We start from the raw sequence: 27727 nt of genomic DNA, 5'->3' as shown, positions 1-27727 counted from the left end.
GTCTGCAGGCTTTCCAGCTCCAGGCTGGTTGCTCTCCTGTCCTGGAAGCCCTCCTGGACCTATGGGTCCTTCCAACCTCGCTGAAGGCCCAGACCACCCATGCATCTGCCCCAGTCACCTCCCCGTGGCCCCCTTCCGTGCCAGGGTCCCACCTTAGCACCCAGCACAAATCAGCTCGCCCAGCAGAGTCACCTCTTATCATCCCCCTGCCCTGAGGCTCAGAGGACCACGCCTTACACCGTCGGTGCCTTGCAGTACACAGCACACACTGCCATGCTCAGAACTGGCAGTTAAAGCTCATGGAGCTGCCATCGCTCAAGCAAAGGGTCAGGGACCACAGAAAAATACCTGGAGAGGGACGGTGCTTCAGATAGTAATTCCCTGACTTGCTAGAAAATTATACTACTTTTCATTAAAAAGTATTTAATCCTATAAGCTTAACACCGCCATTTTCATTTTTGCATGTTACCTTCCCGATCACACTGGTTTTACAGTTGCTACCAATTATAGTGCACGTGTTCTCCTACTTTCTGCAGTCGGTTGAATAAAAATAGAGAATGTTCTTAAGCATTTCTCGGTTTCAGATGGGTAGTTTCCTTAGGACACAGTCCTGGGGTGGAATTACCAGGCCAAAAGGGTATGAACCTTTTCAAAGCTTTTGCAACATAAACGAGCCATGACACCCACAGGCTGCTCCAAACCTCAACGCTTCGGGCACCAGCGCATCCACCTTTCCAGCTAGAAACTTACCCTGCTAGGAATTCTTTATTCCTTTTTGAAATAGCATCTTAGTAAAGTTGTATCAACTGGAAGATTTCTTCGTCTCTGGGCCTCCAGGTTAAGCACCTGGGGGATCCTTTCTCTTAAACCGCAGGCCCAAGTCCCGCCTCCTCTAGACTAACCCTGCAGGCTTGGTCCACTCTGATGTCAGGGGACACGGGGCTCCCCTGATGCCTTCTCTACCAAACCCAATCCCCCCATTTCTGAAATCCCTGATCCCCTCTTCACTGTGGCCCCCACAACGCCACCCCTCCTGGGAAACTACCGCTAGGCAGAGAAGAACAGCTAGAGGGTTCCTTGACCGACAACCCCCAAAATGAACCCTAGAGGGGTAGAGTCATTGGGGAATCGTCCTTTAAATAGAGTCCTGCAGGCCTTCTCTGCTTGCCATCGCCTGAGCCCTGTCTCCAGGGGGCAGTTTGAGTCTGTACCAGGCAAACACACTGTTGCTGGCAGACCCGCAGTGCCACGACAATGAGAAGGCGTTCACACAGTCTAGAGCCAACGCAAACCCCTGCTGTCACACTGTCCGGATGAAAGGTAGAACCCAGACAACAGCTCACAGTTAGAATCTGGCTCCACTGGGACTAGAGAATCAGAGGTCACTAAGGTGGGACAGGGAGGGAGCAAGGCGGGGCAGGATACAGAATGTTGAAAAGCCCTCTCTCCACAGGAAACAAAACAACAGAGCGGACAGGTCACTGAAGGACACAGATGTTTGTGCTCGGTGGCAGGGAGGGCCCCCTGAGCAGGCCCCTTGGAAGGCCCAGGACGAGTACACGCGGCCTCCGCCACTATCACTGCAGTATTGCCTCATGGCGGCCCACCTGCTCCAAAGCCAGACAAGGATTTACAGTCAAAGAAGCAAGGACAGATTTTCTCTCCCTTCAAGTAATGGGGACTCGGGGTCCAGAACAGATACTTGGTTCGTATTTGGCGGGGGGCTAGTGAATTTGTGGTCTAAGTCTACAAGGGGACAAAACGTCATCAGCATGTCCTGGAGAAAGAATGAATGAGCGAAGGAGATGAGTTCGTTCAGTTGAACTCCTACCACTCGTACTGAAGCATCAGTATTCCCTAGGTAATGTTTCAAAAATTGAGTAGAGAGCCCTGAGTGGTTCAGCTGGTTGAGCATTGGCCTGTAAACTGAAAGGCTGCCAGTTCAATTCCTGGCCAGGGCACATGCCTGGGTTGTGTGCCAGGTCCCCAGTTGGGGGTGTGTGAGAGGCAACTGATTGATGTTTCTTTCACTCTCTCCTTCCCTTCCCCTCTCTCTGAAAATATATAAAATCTTTAAAAAAAAAAAATCGAGGCGGGAGCTTGCTGGAAATGCAGATTCCTGGGCTCTGAACTCAGAGCATCTGGTTCAGTAGGTCTGGGGCAAGGCCCCGGAGGCCACAGTTTGGACATGAACCCTAGGTGGGCCACAGACCAACTTTCAGGGAATATGGCCTTGGAGTGAACTCTCCACTTGGGTGGTAGCGGGCAGACATGCCCAGGGGAACCAGAGTACCTACAGACAAGTTATGGTCACCTGGAGCAGGTGACCATTTAATCAGGTATAGACCTGCATCCGCTCCTACAGCAAAGATACCTCTCTGTCACAGGGCAAAGCAAAAGTCACTGTCTCCTTGGGAGTCCCTCCCTCCTTCCCAATTACCATGAATCTTAACTAGACCAGCCTTTATAGTTCACTGTGGTTTTCCGGGTGGGGAAGAGGCAAAAAGGGTCGAACGTCTCACAAACCAGACAGAACAAATCAATCCCAGCCTGTCCACATGGCCGCAAGCTGGAGCCAAGAGGGAGCTTTACCCAAACAACAGAACAGCAGCTGAGACATTCCAGTGGCTTCCGCCTTCACTGACCCCAAGGAAATGTCCCAACACCAAGATTCTCTCCAGTGAATTCAGTGGCCTCAAAGTTCCGATCATCTACAGACCTTGGACATTGGAAAACTGTTGTCCAGCCATGCCAGATGGACTGGCCCTAAGATACTCAGCACTAGGGACAGCAAACATCCTCTAGGTGCACCTCAAAGACAGCCTGAGAGTTCCACTCGCAGGTAGGTTGCACTCTGAGATGCCATCATTTAAGTATCATCTCTTCCTCTGCCAAGAAACACCTGTGGCCCTCCAGCTGTGGCCCTGCACAAATCCCACCCAACTCCAAGGGAGGGCCAGAGTCGCAGGAGAAAGGAAGCTTCTAAGCATCACCTCCTACATATGAAAAATGACACAAACATCCAGGCGTGTCACTACTGTGGGCACAGCACCAAACGCTCCCTGTGTATTCACCCATTTTGGCATCTGAAGCCACCTAAGAAATCTTTAGCCAGGTCCTGGGGACTGATGTCTCAGTCTCTATTTAAGGTCATGTCATTCCATGAACAGCCTGACTTCTTCCTATCCCAGCATCTGTGAAATTCAATCGGGCACTTAACTGCTCAGGTGACAGTGGAGCTGCCCAGTGACAGAAGTAACACTGTGGGTTATAGGTGCCAGCACCCCTTGGCCTAACACCAGCACCCCCCAGACAAGAGTTGAGCGAGCGTGAGCGGTCGGAAGCGGAAGTCTGGGGGCTTCCTCCTGAGATGGGGGAGTAAAGGACAGTGTCACCTGGGCCACAGAAGGTTTGGTTGAGAGAAGTGAAGTGGGGAAGTGAGAGCTGGGTGCAGAGAGGGCAGCTTTAGGTTCTTGTTTATGGTTTCTCCCACTTCCTTTCAATTCTACCAAACACCCTGGCTCTTTTAACAAAACTCACAGACAGACAGGAACTTGGGGAATGCGGTCAGGAGCCAGGTCTGAACAAAATCCTCTCAGACACAGACTCCACATCTTGACCACTTCTCCCACGATGCTCGTCAGCCAGCACCGTGCCCCTTAGGTCTTGCCGACCTGTGGTAGCTACCGAGGAATCTGCTAAGTTGCCAGCGGCTGACACTAACTTCGCATTTTCCTGCCAACTACGTAAATCCTGACAGTGTCAGAACCACCTTCTATGTATCTGGCACTAGGTTAAAATGTTAACAAGGTCTTCAGAAACTTAGAAATGGAAGCCCACAGACAGGCCAGGGCCTGAGAAGATATTTTGGGTTTGTGGAAAATCAGGTGTCCCTCTAGAGGGTAGGGGACACCAGGGGACAGCCACTAACAGAGACTGCGCATCTCAAACCCCCGCCTGACAAGAGGCAGCAGGTTCACCACAGCCGCCCACCAACCCAACAAACACGTCACATGCCTGAGGTGGTACAACGTCAGGTCATCTTACTTTCTTCTTTGTACTTGGCTATCTTTGCCAAACTTTCCACAATAAATATTACTTTTCTTTTTAAACTAGTAAGGAAAAATAGGTGTGTATTGCTGGTGGCACATGACGCTAGTCTGTCTTATAAAAAGAACTGATTGATACGTAAAAGGACACATAAAATAATCATTCTCCTTTGACCAACCAACTCAGTTTCTAGATATTATCCAAAAATATCTAGAAACTGCATGGGCCACAGCAAAGGAATATTTACAGAGGAGTTCCCTATGATAGCCCCAAACGAGAAACCGTGAAAATGCCCAACAATGGGACAATTAAGAGGACAGCGCATGTCCCCTGGCTGAGGGGTGAAGCTGCGCAGTTAAAGTGCCATCCCCAGGCCAACCCAACGGGCACTGTGCTTCCTGCCCGAGGAGCCTAGTCACTGCTCTGTGGCGGAGGCCGAGGCCGGATGGCCGTACTGACACACAGAGCAGACCTAAGAGTGCTTCTAGAAGGCAGCACTGGCCTCCACGGCCTTTCTTCTGAAGAGGTGCCATGGGCCAAACTCACTGGGCTCTCATTTTCCTCATAAAATAGCAGCTTGGTCCCTGCCCTCAAGTGCCCAGCGCCTAATGTAAATTGTCCTCTTCTCAGTAAAGGCCTCAGAGAACCTCTGAACAGCAGCCCAGGAATGCACACAGCCCGCTCTCCAGCGCTGGCCTGACAAGCGCGGTCTGACAAGCACGAGGGAGTCTCCAGGAAATGCGGCCAAGCATCTCCAAGGACCGAGGCCTCGCTCATTAGGCTGAACGTCTAGAAACAGAGGAAGATTTCATTCGTCAGCTCCCCACAAGCGTGAATTCACGCCATGCCTCCGGCTCCACTGGGGGCTGATTTAAGAACCATTATACAAAAAAGGTCTCCGTGGGTTCCGGGAAAGGAATCCTGACAGCATCGGCCACCACACTGCCCGCCTGCAATGCAGACGCCCTCAGCATTCAGCACTTAGACAAAGTGTCTCTTTACCACAAATTGATGTATTTCCTTCTCTTAGGAAATACACCTATGATACTCCAATCTCCCCTTTTGTTTTGGCTACCAGGGAGCTCTGAACAAGAGTTGGTACTGACTTACAAAAACAAACCTCTTTTAACATTGTTTTCTCAATTATCTCACCCCCACCCTGACAAGGCTCCAGATCTTCTAACTTAATTTAAAACTCTACTACACATGAGCATTTTCATGTGGTCTCCTCAAATGCTTTTCGGAAAGAGGCAAGAAAGTACAAATAAATACAAAGCCATGAACAATCTCTATACATGGATCTCACTTTCTCCTGGGAAGGGACATAAAGGCTGTGTGGCTCGGTCGATTGAGTGCTGGCCTGCAAACCAGAGGGTGGCTGGTTCAATTCCCAGTCAGGGCACAGGCCTGGGTTGTGGGCCAGGTCCCCAGTGGCGGATGAGAGAGAGGCAACCACACGTTGATGTTTCTCTCCCTCTCTTTCTCCCTCTGTCTAAAAATAAATAAATAAAATCTTTAAAAAAGAAGAAAATGCCTTCGATAAAATGCCAAGTGGGGAAATAAAAAAGCAGGACTCCATTGTATACACACTTTGATCACCACTATTGAAGTGATGCATACTTGAGGATAAAGACAAAATAGGTTTCTGAAAATAAGCACTTACATTTGGGTAAAAGGGTTAAAATGGTCAATTTCTCCCCCTGAAGTTTTTTATCTTCCCAAATGGAAGCCACATGGGTGAAGCAAGTAGGCAAGCAGGAGTTGGAAAAGTAGTTCCCTGACCTTTCCAATGTCATCCCCCAGACCACGGGGAGGGGACAGGCTACAAGCCCCGCTCTGGACCCTCAGGGATGGGAACCCAGTAGGTGACAGTTGCATTTCTTAAGGTCTTGGGGACGATGCCCGGTGCTCTGAAAGCACAGCTGTTGGAGATTCCTGCCAACGCCTGGACGCCTGGACACATGGCTCCCTGGGAGTGGGGGCAGGTGCCAGGAGCCACGACCCCGGACCTCCAGATGCCTAGGACTTGACTGACAAACCAGTGACCCCTCTGCCTTCCCAGATCAGATCAAACGCCACTCCCTTCAGGAAGATTTCCTCATCCACCCCCAGAAACTACCTCCACACCTGACCAAAAGACATTCGCAAACATCTTGCCCTTCTTCAAAACCCTCAGTGCACCTGAAATCACATCCTCAGCATCCATCCAGGTGACGGGACTGCAAGGCCCAGCAGAGCTGGAGTCGGTGCCCAGCCATGTGAGCTGAGTGGCCTACCGAAAGGATGGTTCAGTCCTGCCACGGGCCAAGGTTTGGCCAACTGGACTGAAGGCCTCCTTCCACCTCCCCTGGAGTCAGGGTCCCCAGGGCCGCCAAGGAGGCTGGCTGCTGTCTCTACTGTCTCCATCTCCACTCTCATGACAACAGCCCATATGGGGCAGAGAAGCACCAGGGCTCAGAGGAGGGGCAGAGGCAGGTCTGGCCCTCGAGAGCAAGAGGGACCTCAGAGGCGGCTGACTCATCACCTCGAAAGTGGAGTGAGCTCATTACCTTCCAGGGCACCCTCCAAACGAAACCCACAGCAGAGACGGTTCCCATGGCGATGGGCCAGCACCTCCTCCACATCCACCTTCCTTGGAGCACCCTTGGCCTGTGCCCACAAGCCACTTAACCTGCCCTCCCCCAGCCTCAACCCTCAGAGCACAGAGTGAGGAGGGCCAGGCAAGGCAGAGCCCCCTCCCTGCCCCCCTCCCCAGCTTCAATACCTTGAGTCTACCTGACCCCATTCAAATCAGGAAACTCATCTTCTAAGTTATAATCACTATGTTGCCCACCAGGAACTAACGTAATATTGCACGTCAACAGTAAGTGAAAAATGTAAGTATTTTTAAAAGGTGATGAGACAGAGGATGTTATATATTTATAAAACATCCAATATAGAAAAAAAATAAATAAAATACCGGGAAACTCATGACCTAACAGTTTATTCTTTCTCTGGAAAGTCTGACTATGAGAAATTATGAGCTAGACTCCATCCCCGCCCAACTCCCCCTCCCATTAAGTCCCACTGCTCCCTGGGGGCCGACCGGCGCAGCAGGTCCGGCCGGGCCTGTCCTCCAGAGGACAGCCTGAGCCTTCTCCCAATGGCCGGGTTCCTTCAGGCTTCCTGACAGTTCTCCCCTGCCCCGCCCTCGACCAGGGACTGTCTCGGTCTCTGATCCTCTCGGCTTGGGCTGTCCAGTTCAGACAGCCGAGCACTGAGCAGGACTCAAGACAAGCCCACTACTGCTCTGAAGTTGGCCCAAGCTTGTCCCTCCACTGACTCACCCTGTACTCACCGTCACCCACCCCCAGGCCTCGACGTCTCCAGCTGCTCCCGGGCCACTCCTTCACATTCATCTCCTGCTCCTCCCTTCCCAGAACTTGACACTCACTGTTTCACGTCTTTGGTTACACTCTTTGTCTGGCCCACCTCCCCCACCTCCCCCACCGACCCCCTCGCCTGACTCACTCTGACATATTCCAGATTTAAATCTAACTCAGACTATCACCTCCTCCAGGAAGGCGGGAATGCTTCTCTCCCTCTCCGCCAGGTGGACTGGGCCTTCCTTGGGCTCCCTCCACTATACGGGACGCGACACCTTTGACCACGACAGGGAAATGCCCACTCGTGGCTCTCTTACCTACTGGCCTCTTCAGAGGCAGGGGTCGTGCACCTGGCCCTGACAGAGAAAGAGTGAGGGCTCACTATTTGTTCAATCCGGGTGGCAAGCACCGGGGTATTCATTTTACTATTCTCTGTACTTTATTTTTCATTACAGATTACGTTCAATATTATTTTCAATTAGTTTCAGGTGTACAGCACAGCAGTCCAGCAATCCTATACTTCACAAAGAGCTCCCCCCGATATTTCTAGTACCCCGCTAGCACCGTACACAGTTGCCACAATATTATTGACTGCATGCCCTGTGCTGTACTTTACATCTGGCAAGACTATTTTGCCACTGCCAATTTGTACTTCTTAATCCCTTCCCCTTTTTCACCCATTCCCCCAGCTCCCCTCCCCTCTCTGCACTTTTTCTTCTATTTGAAATGTAATTTAACAAAAAGAATGACCCCCCCAGGAACTGTGACTTGAGTGGATGAACGACTGCTGGCTGCAGTGCCTTCAGCCCAGTGTATAATTTCACATCTGCTGACCTCATCCTTCAGAAGCTTCCCTCCCACCCTGGGGCAGGAGTGCAATGCCACCTGGCCGGGTACTGAGTGTGGTCAGTTCAAATCTTCAGGTGAGCACCCGTGACCTTGTGTCTGGCACAGCGGCGACACGAGGGCGAGCTTGTATCAGTGCAGTAGTATCATTTTATCTCCGCTTGTTCATACTAACATGCTAACCTCACTGTAAAGTAACCCGGATGACTAATATGACAAGCAGGTTCCGCTGCTGACTGTTGAAGCTGGGTAATGGCTACACAGAGATTCATTACACTCTTCTCTACCCCGTGCTTGAATTTTCCCGTAAGTGCTTTCATTCATTCATTCATTCATTCATTCATGCCACTAACATTCCTTAAGCACCTACCACATACCAGGCATTGTGAACAAAGAGAGAAATAAGAAACAAAGCCTCCCTCCCCAAAGAACTGATAACTTTCTTAAATTCTAAGTTATTTTCTCTTATTTCTCCCTGGAAATTAAACACCTAATTAACGACACTGGTGCCATGCTGACCTCCCCAAAGGAATGAAGAGCTAATGAGGGGCTTCGGGCACTGTGTCTCCTGGGCTTGTCTTCCCAGCCCTGCCCGCTCCCCCTGCCCTTGAGGTCTCTCCACACTCAGGGGCATCCCCCCATTCAGTAAGTGGCTGCAGGAAGCTAAGGGCGGGCCTTAGGGTTAGCCACGCCAGGTCCCTGCAACTTACTCAACTTTCCTTCAAAGGGCAGGATCCAAACGCCTTTCTTTCCATTATGACAGCTTTTCCTAGAGCCACTGGCAACCAGGTGCTGGGCCGGCTTTGGGGACAGAAATAAAGGCAGCAGGAAGGCCCCCGATTTTAAGGGAATGACGGCCGTATTGACTTGAAATCCTTTCATTCAAATCCTAGCTCTGCAACTTACTGTCTTGGGCCAATTACTCACCTCTCTGGGCCTCAGTTTTCCCATCTGCAAAATGGGGCTACCAGTGCTCACCTCACAGGGTTTTTGTGAGAATTATATGGTTTGTGCTTGGAAAGTCCTTGCCCCAGTCCTTTGATATAAAAAGCTAAAAACAACGCCAGGCACACAGCATTGGAAGAGTCAGTGTGCAGCCCTGGCCAGTGTGACTCAGTCGGCTGGGGCATCATCCTGTAGACCAAAGGGTTGCAGGTTCGATCCCTGGTTGGGGCACATATGAGAAGGCAACCAATTGATGTTTCTCAATCAATACTTTTTTTTTCTCTCTCTCCCCCATCCCACCCTTCCTCTCTCTCTAGAAGCAATGAAAAGAAAGTCTTCAAATGAGAATATATACACATATATATAAAAAGGAAGAGTTAGTGTGCACAGCTCTTAAGAGTATTTTTTTTATTATTATTAATAGGTCCAGGTGACAATGGGTACTGAAACTCTTTGCAAAGAGGCAATCACAGAGGCAAGGCCAGAGGGGACAGGCTCAGACAGGCTGCCAGCCATCTGTCCTCGCATCAGCGTGCGCCCTTGCCTGAGCTTCCCGAGCACTGCCCTGCCCGCGCATCAGGAGAAAGAGGTGCCCACAGGCCTGTAAAAGCCCTCCACCTGGCCGCTCCCCTCAGGAGGCCAGCAGCCCTCGTCCACCAGGGAGATGCCCCACCCGCCGCACCGGGTGCTGCTGCAACAAAGGCTGCTTAGTGCTGCTGCTCCTGCTTAGGGGCTCTGTGTTGTTGTTGTTCTTCTTCTTCTGTCACTGGGGGGTTGTTTCTGAGCCAGCTGCCACTTTCTGCTCACTCTGGGTGTCAGCGGTGCAGGCACGTCAGCCCCACAGATCTGGAAGTGAATGAATCTCAGTCTGCCATATACTAACCTCATCGCACTCCGGGGCTTCTCAGGGTTCTGCCCCCCCCACCTGTACCCGGGGCTGACACATCCCACCTTGTTGAGGGCATGAAGTAAGAGTGTGTATGCGAAACAGCCAGCGCAGGGCCTGCAACGACGGGGGAGAAACACTATGGTGGCCGTGTCAGAGGGTAGGGGCCCAGAGCGCGACTATGGTCTCATAGGGGCACCCGATCCTGACACAGCCAAGAAGTAGCCCCAAGCAAGGCAAGGTCAGCACCCTGCTCTCAGGAAGATGAGGAAAGCAGTGCCCCCAGAGGTAAGGCCCAGCACAGCCTCATCCCCAGGCCGTCCTTGGGGGTGGCCAATGCCTGGGGTGCCCCTTTGGAGCAAGAGGGAAGGAGAGCAGACGAGAAGAAAGGAGGAAGGCGAAGAGGCGTGTGGGAGGACAATACAGAGCCCTCATGTGACGCTGAGCCACTCCACCTCCACCACTCAGCAGAGCGCTGGGACCTGCAGTGTCGGGGCCCAGAGAGACACCCCTTCCTGGTCCCTCAGGAATGCCTGTGAGGACAGAGGTATTTGGGAGGATGGAGACCCGGCTCCATCTCTGGTGAGGGGCTTCCCTTCTCCAGGCAGGAGTGAGGGTCCTGGGCAGGCAGCCCTGGGCTCACAGGGCGCAACCCCACCCAAGAACTGTGTGGGTTGGGGCAAGTTATTTAATCTCAATAATCCTCAACGTCTTCTCTGAGGGGGAAATGAAATGTAGGACCTTATATTCCACAGGGTGGTTATGATGATCCACTGAAAATGGACTCAGCACAGGGCTGGGAGTGTGGTTAAGTGTTAGCTGCTAAGATCAGGACCAGCACTGTCACTGCTTGTCCCTCTGGCTCATCACCTGCTCTGCTCCTCAACAGCAAAATCAGTCCAGGAACGTCTGAGCACGAGGGCAGCCCTGCAAAGGGCCCACCTGGCCATGGCCACCTCCAACCTGGCAGAGTACAGCTGCCAGCGTGTGTGAAACTGACCTGAACTTGACCACCCACACACTAGCCAGAGCCCTAGCAGCTCCCTCTGCCTACAGAGCACAGAAGCTCAACCTGCCTGCCTGCCAACAGGTGTTCAGGAGCCCACCCACACGGACAAGTTGTGAAAGTGGTTTAGAAGAGCCCAGAATAAAGAGTCCTTAACAAAACCAGCTCCACAAGGAATGACTTCATGGCAGAGTGTCCCCTGGACAAGTCAGATCACCACTATGGACCTCAGTCTCTCCATCTAAGGGGTGAGGGTCAGGAGACAGTATACGTGGTCCCCTGGCTTGCACATTTGATGATTTAGTTTCCTCAAGTTGCTATAAGAGAGAGAAGGGACAGAGCTGGATTCTGGGAGTAAACAAAGTAAAAAACAAAGGTGCCTATTGGCACCCGTCCCCTGGGCAGATTCCAGGCTGAAACCCTTGCTCCCTGGTTCTGACTGGGGTTTCTCCTACCCACGGAGGCCACAGGGAGGCCGCCTCCCTCACAGCAGGCCTGGGGCAGCCAGGTCCGCACAAAGGACCGATTATGAAGGGTCCACCTGGCCGTGGGCAGAGATGCTCTCCCCACTCCTCCTGAGCCACACCCATGCCCCCACCCGACCCCTGGAGCTAGAGCTGAGGGACCTTTGTACCAAACCCAAACAAGGCCGTCTTCACGCTCCCGACCCCAGGCCCCCTGCCACACACCAGCAGGCCTCTCCAGAGAAAGAGAGGGCAGGGGCCCAGACGCAGCGCTTCTGGATCCAAAAGAAAAGCTCAGTCTCCTGGCCCCCCAGTCCCCCCTAAAGGGTAAGAACTAATTCCTGAAAGCTGAGGACACAGAAGTCTCCTCTAGAGAAGAGATTTTGTGTCAGCAGAGTAGTGAGCTTCAGGGCCAGGCTAGGAAGCCTGGGGATCCCCCTCAAGGCCACCTCAGGGAGGGCCTGACTCTGCTGAGGGACACTCCTGTCAAGAGGACAGAAATGCAGAATGCCAGCACGGACCCAGGCCCTAGAGGTCACCTCCATGCAGTAACCCAAGGGGACATTCACAGCAGAGCGCCACTGCCATCCCCTCACCTGGACCCTCATTTTCTAGGTAAGGATCGGGTGTGACTTGTCAACATCACCAGCAGCCACAGGCAACTCTAGGATGACACCCGGGTCTCCCAGGTCCCTGGTACCTAACGCACAACTGTTCTCCCTGTCCTGAGGGGAGAGGACGGGGTGCTGCCAAGCAGGCCTCTGGCCTAATAGTGCAAAAAAGACAATCTCTCCACGCCTACTCCTCTCCTAAATGCCACCCCACAGCAGAAGGCGGGGGGCTGAGGTCCTGCACGCAGGCGCGCTCGCGGGGCCAGAGGTTCTGTCCGGTTCCACACCCCCCTGGGTGCTGTGGCTAAAGACAGAAAGCTGCTGATGTCCCACACTCCAGAGAACCCTCAGTGCTGGGCTGGAAGGAGAAGAAGACCGAAGCCCAGGTTTTACTTCCTGTGAGGCCCCTGAACCCACATAAGAGGACAAGAAACTCCCTAAGATTTTCTACAGTAGGACCCCCGCCAAATGCAACAGGCAGGGAGCAGAGGGACATGTTAGCACAGCCAGTACCTCAGGACAGAAATCCAAAGTGGGCCGCGGGCCCAGAGGGGAGGAAACACAGCTGGACTGCCCAACAGGGAGCCGGGGCCTGTGCTGGCTCTACTGCAGAGTAATCTGATGCCCAGGGGAGGGGTGCCAAGCGGTCTGGCAGGCTGGGACCCCACCCCATCCCAAGGCTCTGCTCTGGGTGCCGGACGCAGCCCCATCACTGGAGCAGCCCTCGGTGACTCAGAGGGACGCCACCCAGCACCTCAGCACCTGCCCGACGTCTCCTGCTGGACGGTGGTTGTCACACCCCCTCCAAAGGCACGCACCCGCACGGTTCACCTCAGCCAATATCTGCTGAGCACCTACTATGTGCCAGCAGGAGGCTCCTGAGGAGTTACCGTCACTCGGGGTGTAGGAGCACCTCTTCTCCCCAAGCCTGGGCCTCCCGAATAGAGAAAAAAATGCAGCTTTGAGTTACTTCGGGGGGAGGAAGAGGCAGGAGGTAAAAGATATCAGCCAAGTCACAATCTGGCTCAAGACCTTTCTAGTGCAGTGTACAAACAGCCCCAGCCCCAGGCCTCCTGTATCTCCTTCCTCTGCCAGGAACTCTGAAGTGTCCTCTCACTTGGTAAAAATGGCATTCTCAGGCCCCAACGCAGCCCTCCCAAACGGCAGGCTCTGAGGGTGGGTCCCCGCAATCTGTGCTTTAACGAGGCCTCCAGGAGATTCTGATTCACGCTGAAGGTTGAGAACCACTGTCCTACCCCACAAGCCACCCCTATCCTGCCAGGCTCCAGGGCGTGAGTGTGTTCCGATCTCATAAGCTCAGCTTCGAGGAGCCCCCAAAACAGGTCCCTTATTCAGGCACCCCAGGAGGCCCCACAAATACACCTTCAATCATCCACGGAGTCCCAAGTCACTCATAGATCAGTGACATCCCCTGAGAACCCTCCAAATGTCCTCAGAGCCAACAGTTTCACAACAGTGGCCAAAACAAGTGTGATGAGGCTGCCAACACGTCTGTCCTTTCCAGCTCTCTCCAGCCCATCCTCTAACCAGGAGCGGAGTGAGCAAGGCAAGGGCTGAGTGGCCTAGAGCCAGGGGAAAAGGGAGAAAATACCAGAGCCAGGAAACCTGGCGGGGACAGGGAGACACAACTGGAATTTCACTGGCTGCCCCTGGGCCCCAGCCAAGAGGGGCTCAGCCGTGGCTCCCCTCCTCTGGCCTCTTCCAAACTCTAGGCGCAGAGAATGACTAACGTCCAAATGCTTCAAGATGCCACCGCGGGCCGCAAAATAGAAATCCACTTAGAAGCATTCCCAAATATGTCCACGGTAGCTTTCTACCGTTACATATTTGCTTCATTAGGGCACAATAAAAGCACAACTGCTACCCTGGGAAGAGAAAAGATGGCAAAATGGTGTGAGCCTCTAAGGACTTGCCCCCCGGAGCCCCAGGAAAAGAGGGCAGTGAGCAAGGGCGCAAGTGCTCCCCGGGGACCAGGGCCAGATGCCAAAAACTCACATGGGAGGAAAGAAAAGAACCTGAGTCTGACTTCTCTTGCCCTCCCTCATCACACACAACCTGTCTTTGAACTCAGATAGGGCACAGAGTGGCCACTGTGTGACACAGCACCACCACGGAGGCAGGAAGCCTGGCCTCCGGTCACCCCTGCCCCCTGGAAGCAGCTGTGGGACCTGGGCAAGGCCCCACGTCCTCCAGGCCCTCCAGGCCTCAGCGGTCGCATCCACAGAACGGGCCACTGAGTCCGTCTCAACAGGCCCAGGATGTGGGAGGGGCGGGAGCAGCGGGGGCAGGGTGTACAGTGGGTAACTTACCATTTGTTTACTGTTTTTAATGGGCATGAAACAACTACACAAGCAGGAACTATATAAACATGTGCTTAGCATGAAAACACCAACTGGACAGGGGTTAATTCCAATGAGGGAAGGGAACGGGACTGGACAGAGGCATGCGGAGGCCTCCACTCCGCCGATGGTGTTCAAGGTCTTTGGGAACTGGTGTTAAGAGCAGAAACCCTAGAAATAACAGCCATGACCACAGGAGCCTTTGCAGGCCTTTCTCAGTGTCCTTACTCCCAGCTCAACCGCCTCATAAGGGTGTTGTGAGGATGAAAGGAATTAGTATCTGTGAAACACTTAGAAATGTGCCTGACCCACAGCACAGTACCACGTTCGTCCGCGCTGGGGGAGGGCAAATGGATGCTCAGCTCCATATCCCCAGCTATATTCTGAGCCACAAGGTGGCCCTGAGCTGCGCCTTCTGAACCAGCAGCTTCTGTGGAAAGGGAATGGGGGGAAGGGCCCCCAGCCAGGCACCCCTGGGCCCCTCTGTGGCCGCACTGCACGTGCCAAGCAGCCCCACTGAACGTGTCCCAGCAGGCCCACTGAACTCAGGCCCCAGTGTGGCGTTCCTTAATTTTTTAAAAGCTGACTCCCTGTATATACAATAAACCTCTAAATTTACTACTATTGCTTAACTTAAAAAAAAAAATAGGTGGCTTTCATTGGGACTAAAGTTTGGGAAATTATCCAAATTTCCGAAGAGGGGTCTCAGGACTTCACGCGAGCGAAGATTGCTCCGCACGGCCCCGGCCGTGGGACGAAGGGCAGGAAACCAGGGGTCTGGCCCCGCTTCCCCTGCTCCGGGAAAGCAGGATCCATGAGCCGCCTCCCCCAGCTCCCAGGGCCAAGTCTGCAAAAGTACTTTGGGTTCCTGGAAAGAAAGGCCTTTCCGAAATATCGGGAACTCCACTGGAAAGTGCCATTGTATATTATCTGGAGGATGTCTGCGGTGTTTGAAGGGGAGCCGCTCCTCCGCAAAAATCAAGGCAGTGGCCAAAAACAACAAAGGGGCTTCTCAGAGCAACATGCACACGTACAAACACACGAGCCTGACTCGCATGCCCACTGACAGACCCAGACAGACACAGAGGTCAAGACAGCGGGACCTTCGCAGAAGCCGCTGCCCTGCTCCCCACCCCGCAGGCCCTAACACTGGGGATGGGAGGGATCCTGTTTCCTGGTGTTGGGACTTAGAATTAAAAGCGCCACTTCTCTGTCCACCCCCAAACCACAGGCTGTTCCGTGTGGACATTTCCACATGGGACAGAAGGAGAAAAGATAGAGTCTGCCTGTAGCAAGCCCCCTCCCACCCACATGCAAGGCTTGCTGCCTCTCTTCCCAGATGGAAAGCCAAGTTCCATTAGGAGACCTGCCTGCAGGAGGCCACCCACCTCGACGTTCCCTCCCCTGGTGTAATTTCACCTACAGACGATTTGAAAATAGAGCTGAGCACCACCACTCCATTCTACGCCCATCAGTTATCATCAGCTTTACAGATGGCTTTTAAAAAATAAATCTTCGGGCCCATAAAAATGCTCCCCAGCCAGCCCTGGCCTGGTCTCAACTCTGACCACCCTCTGAACAGCCCCATAGCACCAACCATCCCCAAACGGGAAAAACAAGGTAGAAAGAAGGCCGCCTGTCAGAAGGGCTCCTGTCCCCCAGCAGTGGCTGCTCAGCTGCACCCTTAGCCGAACCATCTGGGGGCCCGGACTTAGACCCTGGGCAGCAAAGGTTCAAAACCGGGGGTCAGGAAGGGCGCTGTCTCCTCCCTGGCCTGGCCCACACAGCTTAAAGCCAAACGCACGGACCCCAGCCTAAGCCCCAAGCCTTCCCTCACCAACTTTCCTAATAGTCTTGAGGCTTAAACAAGAACGTCTAACTCTGGGTTTCCCGTGCACAGGCTTTTACAACCAAAATAAACACTAGGCCTCAGTTACCTGGTTCAAGGCCTGTTCAGTTCCCCTGGTGACCAAACAAAGGGACCATCAGAAGCAGGTGCCGCTGAAGTGATCAATGCAGCAGAGGAGGCCGTGGTTGAATCTTCAGGCACAGAAGCCAGTTGCAAAAGCAGGGGTCAGCTCTATGGAAGCCCCCGGGGACAAGGTGGCACAGGGCGGGGGAGGGGGAGGGTGTTTCCAGGTTGAGGGGACCTGGGTCTATTCCTGTTCTTGACAGTCTGACAGTTACTCCTAGTGAAAATGTGGAGAAATACAAATAGATTCCTCCACTGCCCTTTCAAGCAGAAAAAAACAAAATACTTCAGAAAGACTCTTGCCCACCTCTTCATCCTCACAGACCCCCCCAAGTCAAAGACCTGGATTCCAAATGGGCTCTGCCCCATGCAGGCTGTAAGAGAGACCTGGTCAAGTCGCTTAACCTTCTGAGCCTCACATGCCGTGTCCGTGAAATGGGGACAGAACCTCACCAGTTGGCACATCATGATTAATGGAAAGAAAAGCACATGTGAAAGCACAACTGTTTAAAATCATGAATCACATGAGTACTTGATTTCACACCACCTTGAGTTGTTGCTTTTTAGTTCATTTATATAAAACCGTATCTCTCAATTAAAACAAAAACCCCAGGATAGCTAAAGCTGTGTCTACACTTCTGGTTAATAGATGAGCTCCGAGGTCAATCTATCTGGGGTCCCTCCACACCTGGCTTACTATTGGCTTAGCCAAATATCTGTTTAGTTTTTTTCTACAAGAAACACATTTTTCATTTTCATCAATAACTTTATTGATACGGATATGTTGAGTATGTCGGCTATCTCCCACACGGTAAAACGTTGACTGTCCTCGATTAAAGTCTCGATTTGATCACTATCATCTTCAACTGCTCTACCTGACTGTGCAGCATTGTCCAGCAAGAAAACTCCAGCACAAAATTTTCCAAACCACTTTTGACACGTTCAATCAGTCACAGCACCTTCTCTGTACACTGCGCAAATCTTTTTTTGCATTTCAGTTGCATTTTTACCTTTCTTGAAATGATAAAGCATAATATGCCAAAAATGTTGCACATTTTCTTCTATCTTCAATATTAAAATGGTTACACAAAAATTCACCAATTTTAGTAAGTTTTTTTAAATGCACACTGATATGACAGCTGTCACAATACAATCTAACAAAACTGTTTCAAATCAAGTTAAAGAAAACTAAGCACTATTTGAACCATCTTACAGAAAAAAACAAACAAACGTTTTGGCCAACCCAATAGCTGGTCAACCTTGGGCAATTTTCTTAACCTCTCTGAGCCTCCATTTCCCTGTCTGCAACAAAGAAAATAACAGTATCTTCCTCAAAGGGTTGTTGATCTGACTGAAGTAATCCAAGCCATACAACCTTCAATCAGTGTGAAAACTATTAGTCTTTTTACTTATTTGGGGACCTGAGCCATGTTTAATAAATACTGGTTGGTTGATTGGCATCAAACAAGAAACTCTTTTCCAGCCTCTTTCTCTCATCTCCTCTTCCCTTCCCAGGAGGTGGGCAGTGTTGACATTACCTCCCAGGTTTTGGACCTGTGAAATACTTAAATCAAAATGAAAGGTTTCCTTTAAGCACCAAGGGTCCCAGCACCTTCATTGCCCAGCCCTTTCTCACTGTGGGGCTGAGAGCCTGTCATTTTGTATCTCGAAGCTCAGGATCTTCATCTAGCAAGTGTGAGCATCCCACATCCCTTACAAGACTGCTGCAAATGTTAAATGTGGCTGCTGACAGAACATGGCAAACACACAAGCCATGTGCAAGAAGGGTTCTTCTGTCCTCCAACCACGGTCACTGTGGGTGACAGGCCTGGAGAGGAGGACCCTACAACCTCCCAGGAAAGAGCGGCTCCTGGCTCGGGAGCCTGATGCAGCCAAGGACCAAGCAAGTGGTTTCCAGGGTAACAGCATCCTCTGCATCTACTCCCCATTTCCATCTCTGGCTGCCTTTTATTCTCCCCCCCACTTCTGTAGTAGGCTAAGTCACCTTTTCCCACTATTGCTAGGCAACCCAAGAGTGAGGCAGCTGCCTCCCGGGGGAGGTCCCTGGCCCTCCCTCTGCTCCCCTCTGCTCCCCTCTGCCACGCCTCAGGCCCTGGAGAAAGCTGCCCTTCTTGATTATTTTCCCCTTCTGTTCTCCCACTTACTCACCTGGAACCCAGATCCCTGATCTTAGGGTAAACCATGTAGGGAGAAAGGGACCCACACAGAAGCAAAGGGCTGTGGAGGGCAGAGAGCTTCAGAAACTCAGGGGCGGGCGCTCACCTCTGGGAGGTGGCATGACAGGGAACTGTCATTTACTTCTTTCTATTACTTAGCATTTTCTGAGGGTTTTTTGAGCTATAATTATTATACCACAAAAGTCACCCATTTAAAGCATACAATTCAGTGGTTTTTAGTGCATTCACACAGTTGCCCACCATCCTTACCACTACCTTGTTCCAGAATGTTCTCACCACTGGGTTTTGTTTTGTATGTTTGCCTTCGGTTAAATGCTCCTAGATACAGGAGCATTTGTTTTATAAGAGCTGCACAAAGCGGTGAAGAGGCAAACCCCAGGGCCCCACTGCCCGGCCCCAGATCCCAGTTCCACCTCTTGCCGGCTGCATGATCTTGGGAAATTATGTGGCTGCTCTGAGCCAGTCTGCTCATCTGTGAGATGGATTAACAGCAGAACCCACCTCACAGGATTAGATCTGTTAATGCATGCAGAGTTCTGAGGACAGTGCCTGATATTTAGCATGTGTTCAGAAAGTGTGAGAAGCTATGGTTATCAAAAGAAAAAGAATTTTTTAGCTTAAACAAAAACCCAGCTCTGCTCCTGGGAAGATGAGTCTCTTGCCAGGTCGCAGAGGGCTGCCACAGTTTTTCACAATTTGTCTAGGAGCGGCCAGAGCTGGACTAGGGCCTGTCATTACTCACCCCCACATCCCCTCTGCAACCAATGTTGCCATTTTGCAGAGGCTGAATGGGGCACAGAGGGGGCAGGTTTACTACGCATTACTACCCCAGGCTCATGGCGTCCCACACGTTGAGATCCTACCAGAGGATTCCCAGCCAGGCCATGCGGGGGCGGGGGGGAAGCAGGTGAGATGGGGCAGGGAGCACCTGACCAGCCCTCTCCACGCGTTCGCCTCCTACCTGTTGAGAAGGAAGGATTCTGGGACTTGATGCTCAACCTGAGAACCAGTGAGAAATCTTGGCCATGTGTTAAGAGGAAGGTGGGTGTCCAGAGCCACTCTGAGCCCTGGTTTGCTGGGTCTCCTGCCCCTGCCACTCCCAAGGCTCCTTGCCTCCGTCGGGGCCAGGTGTGGACAAGGCACACTTAGCAGGAAGCTAGCACCTGGGCTGATGGAGCCAGAACCCTGGGCTGAATCATGAGTCCCCTGGGGTGACCCAGTCAGGCCAGCACTAAGGAACCAGGCTAAGGGGGTTCCCTCTGCCCTCGGCCTCTCAGGCATGAGCCCTGGGGAGCTGGGGGGCTCCAGGACTGCTCTAGTGCTAGTGTCCTCGATGAGTAAGTCCAGGTCATGAGCCCTTCCGCAGACATGACCACACTCGGAGAGGGCGACAGCACGGCAGTGGGGAGGACCACAGCCCCTCGGCCAAACGCCAGGTCCCTTGGTCGGTTACCTGCAGGGGCAGCCCGCATGGAGTTAACTGGCTGGGATGGTCCCAACAGCACCTGCACCAGAGGTGTGGGGCTCCGGGGCCCCACCTGTGAACTGTGCAAACAGCCTGGCCTCTCAGGAAGGGGAGAGGGGTCAGCTCCGGGAGAAGCAGAGAATGGGAAAGAAGGACAATGAGCGAGAACAACAGGAGGCGTGTTCCCCAGACGACAGGTCCTGAAAGGAAGATCACAGTTGCCCCTGCTCCGCCCTTCTCCCAGTCTTTTCCCCTGTCTCCTCCCGCCCCACCCTCCCTTATACACGGGCAAGCGCGCAGCCTGCTTGCCGAGGAAAGAGTAGGTTTCCCAGCCGAAGCTGCAATCCTGCCTGCCGGTGGAGGTGAGGCTCAAGTGCCACCCAGCCCTTCACCTTCTCCACCACCACAGGCCGCAGTGCCGGCACCCGCCTCTAGTGACCGTGGCACTTGTCCTGGCCACACTTCTGGCCATTATCGATGCAATCTGGTGTAATTCTCTGTCCTCCCGGTTCCCTCTCTGCCTAAACCATAATTTCCATGACCTCGCATAGAGCATCAGATGCTTAAAGTGTTCAATCACCGTTCACTAAATGACTCCACCAAAAATGGTCAACGCTCTCACACTAGGAAGCAACCAGAAGGGAGAGAAACAGAGAGACCACAGTAGATAACCTAGAGACAGGCGGGGGCAGGTCTGGGGCTGTGACTAGGTCACGTCTCAAGCTTGTGCTGCTCCACCCTGGCTCCAGGCACATAAGAGGCACCAGGTCTCCTGTGACAAGCCCTCCAGCCAAGTTTATGGTTTGTGGCCACTGGCCAGGTGCCCAGCCCCAGATCTTCCTCAAGAAGATGGAAAAAGGGAGTCCAGATCCCAACCACAAACCCCAAACTACAGGATGCTCATTGGTTTGACCTCCTCACACTCAGATCTACCCCGCAAGGAAGGGCCCAAGGGTCAGGGCCTCCTTCCGCCTCTTCCCGCCTCCTCCCCACCCCCACCCCCGCAGTGAGAACAGCCTCTAGTTTCACCTCAAAAATTGAGACTTCAGGAAATGTGTTTCCTCCTTTTCCATTTGAAAAGGCTGCTGACCATGGATGCTGCAAGAGCCTGCTAGCCTTACTCCTGCAAGCCCATCTCAAGTGACCCCTACAGCCCCTCAAGGTCCCATCATTCCTCCAAACCGGAACGTCTGGTTCTCAGCACAGCCCGGGCCATCTCACACCCGCCTGTCTCCGGTCGGCCTAGGTGGCAGCCAGAAGCAGCCGGCCTGCCCGGTCGGGGCCAGCTGGCCCCCACGCCCTGACGCTCCAGGCCCCGTCCGCCTCTCCTTCAGGCTTTGTCAATCACTTCGACAACCAGTGGGGCACCTGTTCTCGCTGCATCACGTGGGACAGGCTTTGGAGGGAAAGCAGCTGCAGCAGATCCTGAGGCCGAGCGGGCTGGGTAAGCTACTGAGAGGTGGGGAAGGCGGGGGCTGGCAAAGAATGCCCCAGCTGTTGCCCAGTTGGCCTGAGGACACCCTCACGTTATCTTTTCAAGAAAATTCCTATTTTGAGATCACTTTACCTGTCCTATAACAAGCTAACAAGCACTTTAACATACATTTTCTCCATCCTATATACCTAGGAAGTAGGGAAAGGCTGAACAGGAATTTTATACCACTGTACAGGTGAAGGAACTGAGCAGAAGGGTCAAGTGACACTGACTTCAGGGTCAGAGGTCAAGGACAACACAATTCCCTAGGCAACCTTGGCTCCTCCTATGATGGGTTTGTACACTGCACCTACCTCAAAGCATTGGGTAAAGGCCATAGAAACTCTAGTTCCTCAAAATTGTTAATACTTACTAAGCAGTGGCTATCTATCTGCTAACAGATTCCCTACTTGTATCACTTGGTTTAAACCTCCACTCAATTGTATCAGGCAGGAATGATTATCATCTCCATTTCCCCACTTGCATCACAGTGCAGGTAAGTGACTCACTGAGATCACATCAGTGGAAAGGCCAAAATTTAAGCCCAATGTGCCCAGAGCACATTGCAGCCCCTGGAGCCAGATAGAGCCCCAGAATGGGGTGGTTTATCTGGAATGTAAAGCATTTCATCCCTATCTCTACCCCTCGGCCCAGAGTTAAGAGCCCTGCAGGACACCATTTATCCAATTATTCAGCGTTACTTCTTGCCCACCCTGTACCAGGCCTGACTCTGTGCTAGGCGCCAGGGATTCAGCAGAGAACAGGCCAGGCTGGGCCCCTGCCCCGACGGACACTGGCAAGGGCTGAAGCAGGCAGGGGGCAGAACAGCGAGGGGCAGAACAGCGAGGGGCAGGACAGCGAGGGGCAGGACAGCGAGGGGCAGGGGGATGGACACCAATGCTCTCCTCTCTCAAGTGTCCCTCCTGCCAGCCACCACTCCGGCTTCAGGAGCCCTGATCTTTAAGACAGGCGGACATCTGCTCCCCATCTTTGCAGTCCTCCACACTGGACAGTGGCCTTGGTTAGCTCCTGTGATAGTCACACAGTCCAGAAGCAAGTGTAAACAAGGAGGCCTCTCTTCCTGCAACCTGGTTTGACAACCTGACTCCAAAGGGGCGCAGGATCTGGACCTGGGCCTCTTTACAACCGTGTTCTTACACCTGCCAGGGCCACTTCTGTTTCAACATCCATTAGCTCAACAAATATTGATTAAGTTCCTACGTGTGGAAAAAAAACCCCAGGGCTGGCATCTGTAAAATACACAGTAAACCAGAGCCTCCAGGACTCAAGACGGAAGAGAAAATAATATTTAACAGCAGAAGCTGCCAATTTGCATATCTTCTACATGAAGGGGCAGGGCGGTGCTCAGCCCCTTTTTTTATAAATAAGGAATTGAAAGACTGACAGAGGTTAAGTGATTTGCCTAAAATCACTTGCCTGAAAGCACAGAGTCCGGATACAACTCAAAGTCTAGGCTCTCTCCAGTCTGCCTGATACCGCCCCCCCATGCACACATACACACAGAAGGGCACGGGAAAGGTCCACAGGAACTAAGGTCAACCCAGAAAGAAAGTTCAAGCCTGCTGCCCCCAGGAAAGGCGGCTTTGGAGCTCAGCCTCAAAGGTCAGGAAGACTATGAAAACCAGTAAACTGCTCTAGTCCACTGAATTTTGTGTCTGAAGCCACGGAAGCCAGCCTCATGAACTCTGCGCTGATGCATTCTTTGGAAAAGGAACAAGCCACGACCCAACTGCCACAGGTTCCTGAGTCATGCCTCCTGCCTGCACAGACTTCTACCTGCATTTCATCTGGCCTCACTGTTCATGGAGGAAGTGTTTCTACCCGGTCATTTAACCCAATCCCTGTACGCCTTAGGGGGTTAGCAGGGCAGGGATGCAGCCCCTTTACAGAGAAAACACAATGGAAGGGCCAGATACCTTAGCCTTCCTGTTCAGTGCTCTATCCACAGCACCTTGAACCATCCATGGCAGAGCTGGTGCTCCAAAAGTATTTGTTGAATGAGCCAAAAAAAAAGCTCAGAGAAGGGAAATGACTTGCCCAAGTCTCAAAGTCATGGTTGCACCGGGGCCAAAAAGGTCTTCTGCCTCCAGCTGCATTGTATCCTCCTTCCCACCCTCACTCCCCCAAGTCACTCATTCTCTTGCCTCCATCTGGAATGGCTGTACTCTGTCCACTTGCCAGCTCTGGTCCCACTCAAGCCCTGCCTCCCAGGGTAAGCAGGAAAGGTGTCAAAAGCAACAAGTTACTTTAAGTCTGATTATCTACACGTAATACCACTTATATCCTGCTGAGAACCAGGTGGAATCTACAGATGAGGAAACTAAGGCCCTTGCAAGGCAAATTCATGGCAGAAAATGAACTCTGGACTAGATTTTCCAAGTCAAGCCCAGGGCCTGTGCCATCCCGCCACCCCCTCCCATCATCCTGCCAAAGCAGGTCTTGGCTCCTGTTGGTTCAGATTCTGGCAGATCTGGGTGCTGGGCTCAGCTTCCTGCCTCCTTCACCAATGAGGCACAAGTGAGGGGAAGCTGCCTGCCGCGAACATGGCTGTTTCCCAGCCCCATCACACCACAGCGTGGGACTCTGGGCTGGTTAACTTCCCCCTCTGCCCCTCAATTCCTCATCCTCATGTGTGCCTGGCTCACAGAGCTGCTGGAGTAACAACTGGAACAATATATGTGACTAGATTAGAGCAATGCCTGGCACGCATCAGCCACTTGCCCAGACAGCTGGGCAAACTGTTGATGTGCCTAGCAGATTACCAAATTTCTCAGATGACCCTGTTCCCACATGGCTGCCCAGAGGCCTGGTACACACCCACACCGCCCAGGCCAGAGTTTTATGAATGTGTGTGTGCATTGTGTGTATATATCCAGAGAGAGAGAGAGAGGGGCTACGTAATTTTTCTTCCCAACTATATTTAATACTTTCATTCATTCATCCATTTAATAATACTGACTACTATTGTGCAGATTTCCTGTTCAGCGCTGAGGAGACAAGAGACTGTTCCCCCCAGAACCTTGGTCCTCCCACAGTCCCTAAGGGGACCTAATTCCTAACACTGTGGCAGTCCTGTGACTCCTGCTCCTCTGTGCGCCCTTCACTACTAGGCACACAGCAGGTCCCCGGTAAACAAGGATTTCCTCCTCTTCTAACTCTCCAGGTCTGATCCCAAGATATCCACCACCCTAATCCTACCACTCTTGTCCAATTTAAAAATCTATTCTCAAGACTTGGCCATGAAATTTTTTAAAAGCCCCTCTGTCTTGCTCCCACGGGAATTTCTCTATTATCCACCACATTCTCTGTCCCTCCAGCGCACCACTGTCCCAGGAAGTAGGCAGGTGAGTGGGGGGCTGCCGCAGCTCTCCCCAGCTCTCCTAGAGGGGGCAGACAGGAAGCCGCAGAGGGGTGTTAGGTAACTGCGGCATTTCGAAAAAGTTAGGTCAAAGCCGGGGGGGACCTTCCAATGCCACATAAGGCTGGACTCAGGAGAAGGCGGCCTGGGTCTCAGGTCGCCTGACTTGGAGGAAGCCCTTTGTGAGCGAGCTTTAAATTACCTCTGCTTGTCTGATGAAGTGAGTGAAAGGGCTCAGGATTCCTGAGTGAGCTAATACAGGATGCCTTCGGCTGGAAAAAAAAACTTCAGTCGGCTCCCTAAACTCCCCCCCTTTTAAGTTTAAAAAAGGGAATGAATGTTACCATTTTTGGACATGATCGTTCTCCCTCAAGCCCAGCCCTAACCGCACTATCCAGAGGGACGCGCCATCCTGTCCCCCCCCATTCCCAGATCAGCGGCGGGGGGGCGGCGATGGGGGGGCGGGGATGGGGGTGGGGCGAGGAGGGACGAAACGAGGAGGGACCGGATGGGAGCGGGCAGCGGAGGAGGAGGGAGAGAGGGGTGCACAGGGTACGTGGCCGCCTGGGGCAAGAGCTCACCGCGCAGGCAGGAAGCAAAGGCACTGTTGGGGCGCCCCCCTCCCCCCACCCAAAGGCTGGTTTCTGACCTCTTCCTGCCACTGGCCACTGTGCCTATGTCCCATCGCCAGCTGCAAGGGGGCGGAGTGCGCACCCGATACAAGGAGCCTGGGACGCGGCTCCGGTGGCTAAGCAGGGATCCCCAGTGACTGACCCTAACTACCCCCGGGAAAAATCCTCTGCCCTGGAGCCCCTCAACTCAAATCAAGTTGCCCAAATTCGCTTCCTCCCATAATGAGCAGGGGTTGGCGGGGCAGGACGCAGCCTCAAGCCCACCTCTGCTCGCGGCGACCAACCCACTGAGTTAAGCAATTCAAACGTCTGCCGTCCTGATCCCGCCCCCACAGGGCCCGCTGGGGAGCCCACTTACACCCCTGCCTTTGCTTGGCCCCAACCCCACTCCAGCAGGTCCACCTCCAGGCAGACCCGTAGGCGGCTTCCAATCCCTCCGGCGCCCCTCTTCCTCTCGGTCTGCGGGCTGGGGCTGGGAGGTGCAGAGTCCCGTGCAGCTTGTCCCCTACAGGTACCCAGCCCGGGACGGCCCAGGAAGCGTGCTGCCACCGCACGCCATATGGAGAGGCGGCCAGGGGGCGGGGAAGGGAAGGGAAAATCGATCCGGAGGAGCAGTCACCGAGTCGGGGTCTCAGCCTCAGCCTCCCAAGCACCGCCCCCACGCCCTGCCCACGCGGGGATGGTGCGGAGGCAGCTGGGCAACCTAAATCACTGGCCCCCAGGCGACCTGCCTACCGGCGGCCCCACTTCCCTCTTCGCAGGCTCTGGGGCAGGGGCGCTCCCCCTTCCGCCCCGCGCCTGTAACCCAACACCCCACCTAGCAGCGGCAGCGCAGCCCCCGCCCCCGCTCGTGCGCGCCAGGAACCGGTTCCCAGCCCCGAGCCGCTAGCGCGGCGGGCAGAGCGGGCCGGGGCGGGGGGCTGCGGCGGGCTGGGGTGGCTGCTGACCTTTCTCTGCTGCTTCTCCCAGGCCGGGTCTAGGAGCAGGTCTCGATCCCAGTCCTCTTCGGGCTGCATGTAGTCGTTGGTTTGCTGGGAATCATAATGGTCCATGATGGTGCGCGCGTGCTAGGACTGGATCTCTTCCTCCACCTTCTCTCCCAGCAGCGGCGGCGGCTGCTGCTGCTGCCCCGGCGTGGGGAGGGAGTCGGGCCGGGCTGGGCTGGGCTGGCGGGGCCGGGCTAGCTCCCCTGCGCCCAGTTCCGCCGCGGCGCTGCTCGCGAAGTCTGCTGCTGGCGGCGGTATTGGCAGCAGCTGCTAGAGCTCGCGAACTGCCTGCCTTCGGGCGGGCGCTTGGACCTAATCTCCACGCACACTGAGCCCGGCAGATACACTAGCGCTGCGGGAGCAAGGCAGGCAGGGGCGGGGGTAAGGGGCAGAGCCCTCCCTAGGTTCTCCATTGGCCAGGCCGAGTTGCCCAAACTTCCCCCCATCGCCTCTCATTGGGAATTCCTGGCATCCGTCAGCTGGGCCTTGGCGCATATAGGTGGACTGGGCGGCCCCTTCCCGGCGCGCACGCCCCCGCCCACTCCCGGGGTTCCCACTCCCCTGCGGCTCATGTGACACCACCTTGAGCTGAACGGGACAGAAGCCGGGGGACGCCTCCCAGAGCTCAGGGACCGAGGGGCAGCGCGCTCCAGAGCTCCAGGAGCCTCCGGGGATTGGTCACACTCCCCGTCCGCCGGAAGGCCCCAAACTCGGGGGCACCCGCGTTATTGTGCTCCCACGCGCGCTCCAAACCCAGGTGACCAGGGACTGGAAAAGGGCAGTGAGAAAACCCAAATAATATTTCATTTTCTCTTTCCCAGGGTTCGTGGAGGTGGGCACCCAAGGAAAGGGGCGGGGAATGCGGGAATGGAAAGGAATTTCCTGGGAATTTCCTGACTCCACCGCCCCCACCCCGCGCCCCGCCCCGCCCCGCCCCACCCCGCCCCGCCGGATCCGCCTGACCTGTGTCCTTCGGGAGCCAGGTTTCGCGCCAGGCAAGTGAACTTAGAGACCACGCAGTTTTCCCGCCTCGCTACAGAGTCCTTTCCCGCCCGTTGGGCTCAGGACACCGCTAAGCCGCCGGGCTT

At 53.7% G+C, this 27727-nt stretch overlaps 1 protein-coding gene across 5 annotated transcripts in view; it reads right to left on the bottom strand.

The window, feature by feature from the left end:
- The window catches only part of ACTN1 (actinin alpha 1), a 92752-nt gene extending 65757 nt beyond the window's left edge, over window positions 1–26995 (bottom strand). For all 5 annotated transcript variants that reach the window (XR_008528631.1, XM_054567382.1, XM_054567379.1 and 2 more), the window contains exon 1: window positions 26601–26995. Coding sequence is in view for 4 of the 5 variants with exons in the window: in XM_054567382.1 (XP_054423357.1) it covers window positions 26601–26705 (105 nt within the window). In the remaining variant the exon portion in view is untranslated. The remainder of the gene's footprint in view (window positions 1–26600) is intronic.
- Between the last annotated feature and the right edge of the window lie 732 nt (window positions 26996–27727).

This window comes from Pteronotus mesoamericanus, unplaced genomic scaffold, assembly GCF_021234165.1.
Source record: "Pteronotus mesoamericanus isolate MK-2021 breed Mesoamerican mustached bat unplaced genomic scaffold, CSHL_Meso_final contig_182, whole genome shotgun sequence".
Classification (NCBI taxonomy): Eukaryota; Metazoa; Chordata; class Mammalia; order Chiroptera; family Mormoopidae; genus Pteronotus; species Pteronotus mesoamericanus.
This window is presented reverse-complemented; position numbering and strand designations above follow the sequence as displayed.